The following is a 14,626-nucleotide window of genomic DNA, read 5'->3' on the forward strand; positions in this document are numbered from 1 at the left end:
CACAATAAATATCAAAAGGTGAAAAGCTCATGAAAAATATTAAAACGAAAACTCATAAATAAATGGGAAAAAAAAAACTTCAAGACATCGTTCATCAGAACTGAAAGAAGGTCTCTGACAACTATTGAGACGAAAAGGTGAACACAAACATATATTAAAGGAAAAAAAAAACTCGTGACATGTACCGAAACTAAAATAAATGAAGAAGATTTCAAACTTACATGAAAAACGCTAGAGCAATTTATGACATGAAAGCACAGCGAAAAATCTTAGAAATATGCTAAAGCTGAAAACGTAACATTTAAATTCATTATATATATACATATATATATATGTATATATATACATTTATATATACATATACATATATATTATAAATATATATATTATATAAATACATATATATGTTATATATATATATATATATATATATATATATATATATATATATATATATATATATATATATATATATCGTTTCACAAATGTATTGGGACATGCTTTGCGTAACACCATCTCTCGTTATCAACCTACTATACAGTTCAAAAGGTAATAACATTGCAATTTTTAATAAATACAGCAAACTGGTCTGGAATTGACTGTACAAATTACATAAATATATTTCAAAGATGTTTATCAGGTGTAATCTAATAGACAATAAATAATATACACATATATATTTATACATGTAGTTATACAAATGTATGTGTATACATGTATATATACCTGTAAATAAACATGTATATTTTTATATATTTATATATATATATACACATATATATATATATATATACACACACAAACACATGGCTGGAAGAATGCATACATGCTTGAGTTAAAAGAAAATTCGCAGGCATATACAAACATAAATTACAGCCGACAGAACACAAATGGACAAAGATGTGAAAAAGAGTGACCCAAAACCGCCCAAACCACTTCTCGGGTAAAAGAAATGTGAAGAGAAACACAAGTCGAAAAACAACTAAATGACATAAGTCGAAAAACAACTAAATGACATAAGTAAAAAAACAACTAAATAACATAAGTCGAAAAACAACTAAATGACACATGTAAAAAAACAACTAAATGACATAAGTCGAAAAACAACTAAATGACATAAGTAAAAAAAAAACAACTAAATGACATAAGTCGAAAAACAACTAAATGACATAAGTAAAAAAACAACTAAATGACATAAGTCGAAAAACAACTAAATGACATAAAAAAACAACTAAATAACATAAGTCGAAAAACAACTAAATGACATAAGTAAAAAAACAACTAAATGACATAAGTCGAAAAACAACTAAATGACATAAGTCGAAAAACAACTAAATGACATAAGTCGAAAAACAACTAAATGACACAAATCGAAAAACAACTAAATGACATAAGTCGAAAAACAACTAAATGACACAAGTCGAAAAACAACTAAATGACACAAGTCGAAAAACAACTAAATGACCTATCTTACCTCAAAGCTGATGGATCCCTGATGCTCGGTATCAAACGTATTGAAGACGTAGTGGGCATAAGCCGTGGCGTCTGAAAGAGACGGAGAAGAAGAAGAAAATGAAATGTTTTAGCAAACATCTGCTGGGATCTACGTCTCACTCCACTTCCCCCTCCAACACCTCCCTCTGCTCGTCGCCCCTCCCTATTCCAGCCCTCTACTACGGCCATACCCCTCAATACTCAGTCCAGGACCCTCCTCTCCCTCCCCCATTCCGCACTCTCCCACAGCCACCTCCCACATACTCAATCTAAGATCTATGTCTGGCCCCGTTCACCTTTCACCCATCTCCCACCAAATCCAAACCATTCCAGATACACTCGATCCTCAACCCCCTGCCCCCTCTACGCACGCACGCACGCACGAACACCAACACGCGCACCTACGCACGCACGCACGCACAAACACGCGCACCTACGCACGCACGCACGCACGAACACAAACACGCACACCTACGCAAGCACGCACGCACGAACACAAACACGCGCACCTACGCACAAACAAGCAGCCTCAAGAACCAATTTCTGTCTTTGAGCTTCCTTCGACCTTTCTGCCAACGGCCTTTATGAACTTCTTAAAGGAAGGCGAGAGGCTGTAGCATTACCCAGGGGGACGGGGGTGGGGTGGGGATGTCATAAGTGGGGCAGAGATATACTAATGGCAGTATCAATAAAGAGAAGATTTCCTAATAATAATCGGTAATGAAGTGGGAAAGATAGAATTTCTTAATACTGAAGAGAAGAAATTTTGTAAAGACAGTATTAATATATATATATATATATATATATATATATATATATATATATATATATATATATATATATATATATATATATATATATATATATATATACAGAGAGAGAGAGAGAGAGAGAGAGAGAGAGAGAGAGAGAGAGAGAGAGAGAGAGAGAGAGAGATTGTTTAATTTATCAAAAAGAAATAACTTACGTACTGCAAAATTACCTTCTAATCTCTTTATTTAGCAATCAATTCTTCTCCCTGTGCGCCCTCCACGTACAGAATATAACTACTGGCGATTAAAAGAACATCTTAAACTCTTACTTAGTTTCCACCCATTAAAGATCATTTCAGCTTAAAAATGATGCAGTTAGTCATGGAACTGGTAAAATATGGATTCACTACTAGGAAAGAGCGAAAGTTTTAAGATTTAGTATAGTGATTTTATTCTAATTAAAACACATCAGTGTTATACAGTATAAATGAGAAGATGATGAGTTTTTACTTTGCATGCTATGCGACTACAGAATCATTCACTTCTTCATTTTATTGATGTCGAAGATTTTTAAGAATTAATTTAACACAATCTTGATTAAGTCTACTAACCACACGGCAAAACGCACATGACTATTAATATGAAATTTGCGCCCTTCTACCTGATAAGCTATTAAAAAAAAAACCACCATCCGGTTTGTACACGCAGGGTAATGCACTGCAAATCGGAAGGGCAGGGTATTTGGTGATTTTCAAACCACACAGCGATGGTGACGTTAATATTCTCTTCTGCCGGTATCCCACAGGACTGGAAAGCCTGACTGATCTCAGGACAGCCTAAATCCACCATGTAGAGGCCTTCTCCTTTTGCCGAGGGCCTACAACCCCTCACTAGACGTTTCTATGGCTGGAGATGTACATTATATATGACGCCCAACCACTAGGGATTTACTAGGTAGCACAATGTTCGTGGCTGTACTCGGTAAGTGGATTAACAGAATGATCTGACGTGGATCTTTGCTGCTGGGTAAGTGGTTCATCCATGATTCAGGTGTGTATGTGAGAACGCGGGAATGGCAGTGCTGTTGGTTTTTTCTTTGGATATAACTCTTCACCCCTTGTTAAGGTAACTGGCTTAGTGTTTTGTGTGTGTATAAGAGAATGTACTTGTGTATATATATAGTACTATACACATATATGTGTATGTATATATGCATATATATTTGTATATATATATATATATGTATATATATATATATATATATATATATATATATATATATATATATATATATATATATATATAGATACAGAGAGAGAGAGAGAGAGAGAGACAGAGACAGACGCTAAACTTCGAGATACTGAATACCCTAAAGCATTTGCAACAAAACAATTATAGAAAGGAAATTATTCAACTTAACAGAAATAGAATATAATGATTAAGTCCGCCAACAAGTATTCTATCTTTCTCCGTATACACAAAAACACAAACACATACATACATACATACATACTGTATACTGTATATAATTTCAGCAACCACTTTGTCTTATCAAACTGGGTGTGTATGCCATGGTACGGCATTTGAGGCCGCAGCCTGCAACATAAGGCCCAAGACGGTCATTCAGCGAAGTAAAAATAAAATAAAAAAAATGATAACAAGTGCAAAGATTTGAATCCTAAATTTTAACTTAAGTTTAAATTTGGGAGTTACCAAAAAAGTCATATAACATTCTTTTCTTATGAACACTAGTGTGGTCCTTTATTTTCCACATTTATATTTTCACACGTAGATAAATATATTCAGATTATATGCTTTAAAATCCAAAAAAAAAAAAAAAAAAAAAACCCAGTAAAATATAACCTTCACTTCGCATACCATAATAGCCATCTCGTTAGTAGGATACACGAATACATCGGTGCAGATAAAGAGATTTAAAGTCACTACCAGCTAAAGAAAGGATTACGTTTAAATAAAAAATGGAATAAACTGAACATTAAAAAGTGAAATTATTTTTTGATAAGAGGAATAGGAATCTTTAGTTAACGATGAGAAACGAGTAGGCAAATGGTCATATATTATGAAAATGTAATTGTAATTCTGTATAAGATAATAACTTTAGGAAACATTCACGTATATTTAATCTTCGAAAGAATATACAAATGTTTTGAATGCTCTCTCTCTCTCTCTCTCTCTCTGTGCCTTGAATGCCATTCCGTCTCTCGCACCACTCGGAAACACTCTCCCCCGCCGGAAAAATGGAATAAAATAAACAAGGCAATCCAAATACAACTTCAAAAGGCTCAAACCCCATAACTGCGTCGTATGGCGGAAACCTCGACTTGATAGTGACGTCAGGATCGGTTCCCTGTCACCAGTTAAAGCTAGCTATCGAGACCCCTCCATTACCACAGAAATCCCGACTCCCTCTTGTTTCTTTCCTCTCGTTCCATAGATCTAATCTACTCGACATTACACTGTAGGAGTGATTGGATCATATTCATGCGACGTCATCCCATCATCTCATAGCCGGACGGGTCTTAGTCTCCATGGTAACGGATGTCAAAGCGTTCAGAAGCAAACGGCTGCGACTTCGACTTCGTTCCTCTGTGAAATTGTTAGCGTTAGTGTAAATTCTGCCGAAATGTTGATGAACTGCGTAGGAATTGTGGCCCAAATACTAACACAGGCATTTTTGTTCCATATTGAAGTTTAAATCGAACCGGAGGAGAAAAACTAGTCATGCATTGAAACATCCATGGGACAAGCGGAGTTGTGGGTGGGAGAGTAAGGCCGGAACCCCGTCAGCAATATGCGTTAGTAGCTGTGTTAGTTAAGCTTCGACTGACGACGGTAATTACTGGTAATAATGATTCCAACCTGAGTTAATATTTACTTGTACAACACACTGAGGATGAGAGGAAGTCGAACGCCGAATTCCACTAGTAAATGACGTCTCAGTCAGTGTGTGAGCCTTTTGTCATTTTACTTTAATGAATGTTTATAATAATAAAATTTTGTCATCAGCTGATAAAATATTCGACAGCTAATACAAAATACATATAAACTGGATGCATACTGAAAGCAGCATTACGCCCTGCTTCGGCATATTTCACGCTGCATTTGTACATGATAAAAATTCAAGATTTACGCGAGTATATGAATGTTTTCATACCACATGCATCAGTAGGAAGTGGATATTGTTTGCATAGATGCTTGCTTTGGCTGCACACACACACATATATATATATATATATATATATATATACTTATATGTACATATATTAGATTTAAAAATTTGTCAACGTTCAGCCTCATTTTAACTTAATCATCTGCATCGTGGATGAACCCCATGTGCAGAAAATTTCCACAACAGCCACTTCATAAACTTACGCGAGAACTAAACGCACACACACACATACAGTACACACACACACACACACACACACACACACACACACACACACACACATATATATATATATATATATATATATATATATATATAATATATATATAAATGGATGTATGTATATGTGTGTCTGTGCATGTATGTTCAACATAATTCTGAAATGCATTGAGCAATTTCATCCAAACTTGGTATAAATGTGACTTACTATCTGGAAAAGAATACTGTGGGGGTAAGACATCACTAGCACCAAAGGGCACCAAAGGGGGGGGTGGGGGTGGGAAATGGGGGCTTTCTCTTAGTAAAAATAAACTCTAAGGGCTGGTTCTGCCTGTAGAATACTTAGGGTAACATCAAATAAATGGGGGCTGGTTCTGCCTGTAGACTTAGTTTAAACTCATTTATCATACTCATTTCTGTATACATATGACTTACTATCTGGAAAAGAATACTATGGGGGTCAGACATCACTGGCACCAAAGGTGGTGACATGTAAAAATAACCGAAAACGACAGATATTAGTATCTAATCCACAGTTTTCGAGGTTGTTGAGATGAATAGTGACACTCCCAATGCCGTTTAAGTCCAAGTTCAGCCCAGTTAGGAAATGGGGAGGTGTGAGAAAGGGTGAAATATAAAATGTTAAAAATGTTGGGCAATGTAATTGAAGCAACTATCTTAACAGGAAAGGGAGAGGGTGAAACAGTTTTTATCCCACGGATACCACTCATTCCAATGGATCTCCCTTTTAACTTTAAGCGATTGCAATTTCCAGTGAGACTTGCATTCCTGATCACGATTAACAAGGCACAGGGACAGTCTATTCAACGCTGTGGAGTGGATTTGAGATCGTCATGTTTTTCCCACGGACAGATTTATTTTGCTTGCTCAAGGGTGGGTTCACCCAAGAATTTATTCTTGCTCCTGATGGTGAGGCTAAAAATGCTGTTTAAGATCAAGTTTTTTTTTATTAAAGTACGATTATAGTGAATTTGTGAAAGACTTTAATTTATAATTTATATGTTGTATTTATATTTTTAAAAACCTATAAATAAAAATTCTATGTTATGCTATATATATAGATTTGATTCCTTTTCTTGTCTAATAGAAGGTTCGGATAAATAAACATCCCGGTGGGTGCTACGTTTTGGGTGTTCTACGTTTTGGCTGTGTTCTATGCTTTGGGTGTATTCTAGGTCTGGGTGTGTTCTATGCTTTGAGTTTTTACTGTGCAACGCCGTGTACATCAGCTAGTATATATATACATATATATATACATACATATATATATATATATATATATATATATATATATATATATATATATATATATATATATATATATATATATATCAACCCAAAAGACCTCAGACAGGATACATAACAAAGTAGTTCCAATGCATACATCTTTTTGATACTGGTGTAGTTTTATCAATGCGATGTTTCAGGGACCAGCCCCACTTTCAAACTAAAAATTACAGTAATTAAATAAAATTGCAATAAAAATACTCATCTAAAAATACACAATTGACTACAATTACAAAAGCATGTCCGTTATTTACGCCAGGTATAGATGGGTGGAGGAAGTTTGGTTGTTCAGTAATTGTGTATATTTATGAGTATTTTCATTGTTATTTTATAAAATTACTTTACTGTAATTTTTCAGCTTGAAAATGGGATGGTTCCTGAAACGTCGCATTAATAAAACTACGCCACTGTGAACAGACGTCTGCATTGAAACCCTTCCCATATATATATATATATATATATATATATATATATATATATATATATATATATATATACTATATATATATATAGATATATATATAGATATATATATATATATATATATATATATATATATATGTTATATATATATATATATATATATATATATATATACACAGTATATATATAAATGGATGTTTGTATACATATGACTTACTATCTGGAAAAGAATACTGTGGGGACAAGACATTACTGGCACCAAAGGTGGTTTTGGGGGTGGGAAGGGGGCGACACGTAAAATAACAGAAAACGACAGATATTAGTGTCTAATCCATAGTTTTCGAGGTCGCTGAGATGAATAGTGACACTCTCGATGCCCTTTAAGTCCAAGTTCAGCCCAGATAGGAACGGGGGGGTGGGGTGAGAAGGGGTGAAATATAAAATGTAAAAAATGTTGGGGAATGTAACTGAAGCGACTATCTTAATAGGAAAGGAAGAGGTGAAACAGTTTTTATCCCACGGATGCCACTCATTCCGACGGATCTCACTTTTAACCTTAAGAGATTACAATTTCCAGCGAGACTCGCATTCTCGATCACGATCAACAAGGCACAGAGACAGTCTATTAAGCACTGTGGAGTGGTTTTGAGATCGTCATGTTTTTCCCACGGACAGCTTTATGTTGCTTGCTCAAGGGTGGGTTCACCCAAGAATTTATTTACTCTTGCTCCTGATGGTGAAACTAAAAATGTTGTTTACTATCAAGTTTTGTGTTAAAGTGGTATTTTAGTGAATTTGTGAAAGATTTCACTTTTTAATTTGCATACCGTATTTATATTTTTAAAAATCTATAAATAAAAATTCTTTGATATTACACTATAGATATATTTGATTCCTTTTCCTGCCTAACAGAAGGCTGGGATAAATAAATATCTGAGTGTTCTACATTTTGGGTGTGTTCTATGCTTTGAGTTTTTACCGTGCAATGCCGGGTACGTCACCCAGTATATATGTATATATATTTATGTGTGTGTCTATGTTTGTGAACACGTGTGCTTGTGTATGTGTGTGTCTGTAGACGTTAGACTGAGCAAAATAAGAAGCACGAAACAGAAGACCAGAGTTCCTCCCCCCTCCCGCGTGCTTTCGTTTCTGCCTTTCAATTTACATCATTTCTCGAAACTGCACCTCACATTTAACATCGGCTGAGTCTTCCTCATTCCTCTTTTCCAATCTCAGATCTGATACTGGGATGCAGGGCCTCGCCAGACACTGAAATATCTTCCGCTTGATCTTTCCTAAATGTTACACCTTTTTTCCTATAGCCAAATTATTTTTATTTCCACCGTAACTTTCAAATACTTCTTCTCTCCCCTCACAAGAAATGTGAAATAGCGTCTTCCTGTACTTTCCTTTGATATGTTCCCTAAATATCAGTCCATCTACGGCCCAAAAAATTAATAAAACGCATGAAGTCTACTGATTTTATTTTGAAATGTTTCCTTAGTATTATTCCTTCTTCGTGAAATGCAAAAATTAAAACCTTATTTTCTTCTGATGTGTTCCCCAAACCTATTTTCCTTTTCCCCATAATCATATTAAAAACGTATATTATTGTTTTGTTTTGGTGTGTTTACTGAATATGTGACGCCCTGTAAAACCTAAAATAAATAAAGATATTTTTCTGAAGTGTGTCCTATATGCTAGTCCATATTCCCCAACCACAAAAAAAAACCAAACCGCATAAAACATGTCATATGTCTTATCTTGATATTTAGGACACATTTCAAAATGAAATAAGAAGTTTCCAGCGGTTTATTTTTGTGGGCGTAAATGGACTGATACTTTAAATATAAATGTTTAAAATTCCGAATTCCCTCGACAAAAACTGCAATAAATCGTGCATTTCATAACTTATACGTATTTACTGTTAGCTATTAGACCCGCTGCAACTTACTGCCTCTCACACCAGACGTCCAAAGTCTGCCGCAAAATTTGTCTTAACCACCAAATCACTATAAATACGAGTCACGTCTGTGCCACAACAGAAATACAATACATGTCTGGCCACAACCGAAATTTTGTACATGTCTGTGCCACAACAGGAATACAGTACATGTCTGTAAAATAACAGTAAACTGTGCCACAACAGATATTACAGTACATGTCTGTGCCAAACAGGAATACAGTTTTCATGTCTGTGCCACAACCGAAATACAGTGACATGTCTGTGCCACAACAGTCCAGTACATGTCTGTGCCACAGATAGGTACATGTCTGTGGGGTGAGAATACAGGGTCTGTACAACAAAACAGTAAAAATGTTGCCACAACAGGAATACAGTACATGTCTATCTTAACAGGAATACAGTAAGATGTCTGTGCCAAACAGTTTTATCCCACAACAGAAATACAGTACATGTCTGTCAGAACAGGATCTACAGTACATGTCTGTAACACAACCGAAATACAGTACATGTCTGTGCCACAACAGGACAGTCTCTTAACAACAGGAATACAGTACATGTTTTGCCACAACAGGAATACAGTACATGTTTGTGCCACAACAGGAATACAGTACATGTTGCTTGCTCAACAGGAATACAGTTCATGTCTGTGCCACAACAGAAATACAGTTACATGTCTGTGCCACAACAGAAATAAAAATGTCTGTTTACAACTAAATACAAGTTTTGTGTTAAACAGGAATTTTAGTGACATGTCTGTGCCAAACAGAAATACAGTTTTTAATGTCTGTGCCACAACAGAAATTATATTTTGTAAAAACAGAAATAAAGTACATGTCTGTGATAACAGGAATACAGTACATGTTGATGCCTTTTCCTGTCTAACAGAAGGCTGTGCCAAACAAATACAGTACATGTCTTGCCACAACAGGAATACAGTGTGTTCTATGCTTTGACAGTTTACAGTACATGTCTGTGCCACAACAAATACAGTACATGTCTGTGCCACAACAGGAATACAGTTCATGTCTGTGTCCATGTTTGTGTACATGTCTGTGCCACAACCGAAATACAGTACATGTCTGTGACGTTAGACAGCAATACAAAACATGTCTGTGCCAAAACAGAAATACAGTAGTGTCCTCCCCTCCCACAACAGGAATACAGTACATGTCTCTGCCTTCTCAAAATACATCATTTCTCGAAACTGCACCAGTACATTTAACATCAACAGAGTCTTCAGTACATGTCTTTTCCAATCTCAGATACAGATACTGGGATGTCAGGGCCTCAACAGAATACTGTAAATGTCTTGCCACAACAGATCTTTCCTAAAGTTACAGTTTTCTGTGCCACCAGGAATACAGTTCCTATTTTTATTTCCACAACAGTACAGGTTTCTGTGCCAAACAGGTTCTTCTGTGCCACAACAGAAGAAATGTCTGAAACAGAAATACAGTCTGTCTGTACTTTCAACAGATACAGATGTCTTGCCACAAATAATACAGTCCATCTCTGTGCCCAAAAAAATACAGTAAAACTGTGCCATGAAGAAATACAGTACATTTTTGCCAAACAGAAATCCAGTATTATTCCTTCTTCAACAGAAATACAAAACATGTAAAACCTTATTTTCTTCTGATGTCTTCCCAAAGAAATACAGTTGTCTTTTCCCAACAGAAATAATCATATTAAAAACAGTATATTATTGTTTTGTTTACATGTCTGTGCCACAACAGAAATGTGACATGTCTGTGCCTAAAATAAATAAAGATATTTTTGTGCCAAACAGGAATACAGTTATGTCTGTTCCACAACAGGAAACAGTAAAAAAACCAAACAGAAATAAAGTACATGTCATGTGTCTTAACTTGAAATTTAGTACATGTTTCAAAATGAAATAAGTAATGTTTGCCACAACAGGAATTATTTTGTCTGTGCCACAAATGGACAGATGTCTTTAAATATAAATGTTTAAAATTCAGAATGTCCCTCGACAAAACAGAAATAAATCATGTCTGTTTCACAACAGAAATACAGTACATGTCTTGCTGTTACAGAAATACAGACATGTCTGTGCCAAACAGAAATACAGTACATGTCTGTGCCACAACAGAAATACAAATGTCTGTGCCACAACAGAAATACAGTACATGTCTTAACCACAAATCACTAAAATACAGTACATGTCTGTGCCACAACAGAAATACAGTACATGTCTGTGCCACAACAGGAATACAGTACATGTCTGTGCCACAACAGGAATACAGTACATGTCTGTGCCACAACCGAAATACAGTACATGTCTGTGCCACAACAGGAATACAGTACATGTCTGTGCCACAACAGAAATACAGTACATGTCTGTGCCACAACAGAAATACAGTACATGTCTGTGCCACAACAGAAATACAGTACATGTCTGTGCCACAACCGATATCCTACAGCTTATCTTGCAACTAAAATACGTTCAAAACGACTTTTCCCCTCTTCAAAGGTATTAAGTAAAGGAATATTTAAACTTACTCTGACCGACTCACCATCAGACTAAGATAAGATGCGGGGAGGGGGGAAGGTATGTGCAGGATTATCAAGAAAGTCTTCAAAGAACAGGAAAAGAAAGTATAACATGAAGAATAAGATTGGAGTAGATCCTAGTACCCAGGAATTTCTGATATCTCTTACCCACAAATACACACACGCCGATAAACACACACAAACACATGCACACACACACACACACACACACATATATATATATATATACATATACATATATATAAACTATATATATATATATATATATATATATATATATATACATATACATACATACAAACTGCCTCTTTTCCATTGTTTCTGTCCAAGCTCATTACAATTTGCACCCCAGGTATTTTTTTTTTTAGATTTTTCTTTTACTGTTAGTGTGGTTCTGTCGTTTGCGTGGTAAGGTTAGCGTCTTTCGCTTTTTGTATAAGTATATTACTGTCCTTTCTCCACTCTTTGAAAATTTTCCTCAAGTTAAAAAATTTTTGTTGATTTAATTTACTTGGAGTTTTGTAATTTAGTTATTTTTAATGTGCTCTTGTGTAATCATGTGCGTCCGTATGTGGCGTGATTTTATGCTTTGTGTGTATGTATTTAAGTGTGCTCTAGTGTGTGTGTAATTTAGAACTGCTTTTATAGATTTTTTAATGATTAATATTTTAACGTAATTCAGTTTTAGCCGTTCAGTCCTTTCATTAATTTATTCGATTTTCAGTTGAATTCCCTGATGATGTGATTATGAATCACGAAACGTAGGAAGCAATAAAGGAAGTGTGAATCTCCAGCGTATTCCTGCCCTTGACTACAATTTATATATGTGCACCGAATCTGCCCGATTTGTGTTATTATAATATATATATATATATATATATATTTATATATATATATATATATATATATATATATATACATAATATATATACATATATATATATATATATATATATATATATATATATATATATATATATATATATATATATATATATATATATATATATATATATATATATATATACATATATTATATATATATATATATATATATATATATATATATATATATATATATATATATATATATATATATATATATATATATATACACACACCTCCGTCATAGGGGAGAGAGGTTGATTTCTAATCTAAATGCTTAAATTAAATTACGCAGGAATATGTACAGCATAGTAAGCATCAAGTTATTTAATTCTTGATGGCTTAGTGCTTCACAGTTACTGTAATGTTAACCACATATACCAACCAGAAAGACAGGTTCTAACCCCGTTCAAGCTAGCTGTTCCCATAGTATAGTGTACCTTTAACAATGGGCAATTTGTATTTTAACAACTGAAAGTATGAGAATGTCAATTTAGTGTCAAACTACCATATACATGCTTCATACGGATATATATTCAAGTCAAAATCTATTCGTAAGGAACAAATTCGAAACAAATCTTGTTCCTGTTTGTGACAAAAGCCTCAGGCTAAGGATCCGGCCAATGAAAAAGATCTATTGATTTTAAGCCATTTCCTCATATATGTGTATTGGTACGATTTATCCCTGGCATCGACTAGTACTTTGCGATACTTGTGATAATGGAGCTAACATTTCACTTTCCTTCGGGCACAAAGAACTGTCGTAGACTCACAATTGCAAGATAAGGATTTTTATTTACACCGCCCTTATTTTCTCTTATTGGCCTGGTTGAAGAAGAAGAAGAAGAAGAAGAAGAAGAAGAAGAAGAAAGAAGAAGAAGAAGAAGAAGAAGAAGAAGGATGTTAGTGACGCCAGTCTGCTTCTTTTAACAAAGGAACAAAGAGGTTAAAGTATAAGTGTTATGTGGGTGTTCACGACGGCAATTTGTCAAGTTGCTATTTGTTGCTGTACGCAAAGAGGCATGTTATTGCACTGTGCCGACGCTCGATAGAAAGCTTGTGTGACATGGCAATGGCAGGACAGTGTTACTCGGATGCTATCTGGTATTTTGGAAGGTTACGTAAACTCATTTGTTAAGGCAATGTGTCATGTAGACGCTAGCTGGTTGGTCGAATGGGTCACAAAGACACTATCTATCGCGTCAGTGTTGTGTACATGTTGGCAGGCGAGTTAGTGTGTTATATTTGAATAACCCACTGAATTACTGTTTTCAAAAACTTCAACCTGTAAGCAATGTATTGCATAAACATCTGTCAGTACGGCAGCGTGTTACGTAGGCATAAGCTGGTATTCATGGGAAAAGATTGTTAGATGGGATGTTATTGTAATAGAAAACATGAGCTGGAAACTACTGCATCACTCGTTCGTCAGTAACTAAACCCGAGGGTTTCGTAGACGTTCTGTGGTGTGTCATTTTAAAAAGTCACTTTAAAAAGTTGCATTTAGATGGTTACTAAAGAAAGCTTCCAAACTTGCGTCTGTATCAGTTTTTAGAGTATGGATGGAAAGTCTTTAGGGCGTAAACCCTCACATGTCGCCAAGAAGCACCCATTGTCCATAATGGAAAAAATCAAGGAATGGTGGGTGGCGTGAAATGGGGTTATTAAATTATCATAATTCATATAACCTTCCCTCCTTTAGGAGACTAGACTATCATTTGTTTCGGGGTTAAACGATTTGCCTATAATTTTACTTTATCCTTAAGGCCACTGAGCAGTGTTACTCGATCCGTCGGCTAATGCTACATGAACAAATCTCATTCTGTTTTCCTTGGATTAGATTTTTTTCAT

At 35.0% G+C, this 14,626-nt stretch overlaps 1 protein-coding gene across 3 annotated transcripts in view; it reads right to left on the bottom strand.

The window, feature by feature from the left end:
- Positions 1-14,626, bottom strand: part of LOC136825035 (Kv channel-interacting protein 4-like) — an 884,172-nt gene that overhangs the window by 101,380 nt on the left and 768,166 nt on the right. For all 3 annotated transcript variants that reach the window (XM_067081079.1, XM_067081081.1, XM_067081082.1), the window contains one exon: positions 1,475-1,545. In XM_067081079.1, the coding sequence (XP_066937180.1) occupies positions 1,475-1,545 (71 nt within the window). The remainder of the gene's footprint in view (positions 1-1,474; positions 1,546-14,626) is intronic.

The sequence above is a fragment of the Macrobrachium rosenbergii genome, chromosome 36, assembly GCF_040412425.1.
Source record: "Macrobrachium rosenbergii isolate ZJJX-2024 chromosome 36, ASM4041242v1, whole genome shotgun sequence".
In the NCBI taxonomy this organism is placed as follows: Eukaryota; Metazoa; Arthropoda; class Malacostraca; order Decapoda; family Palaemonidae; genus Macrobrachium; species Macrobrachium rosenbergii.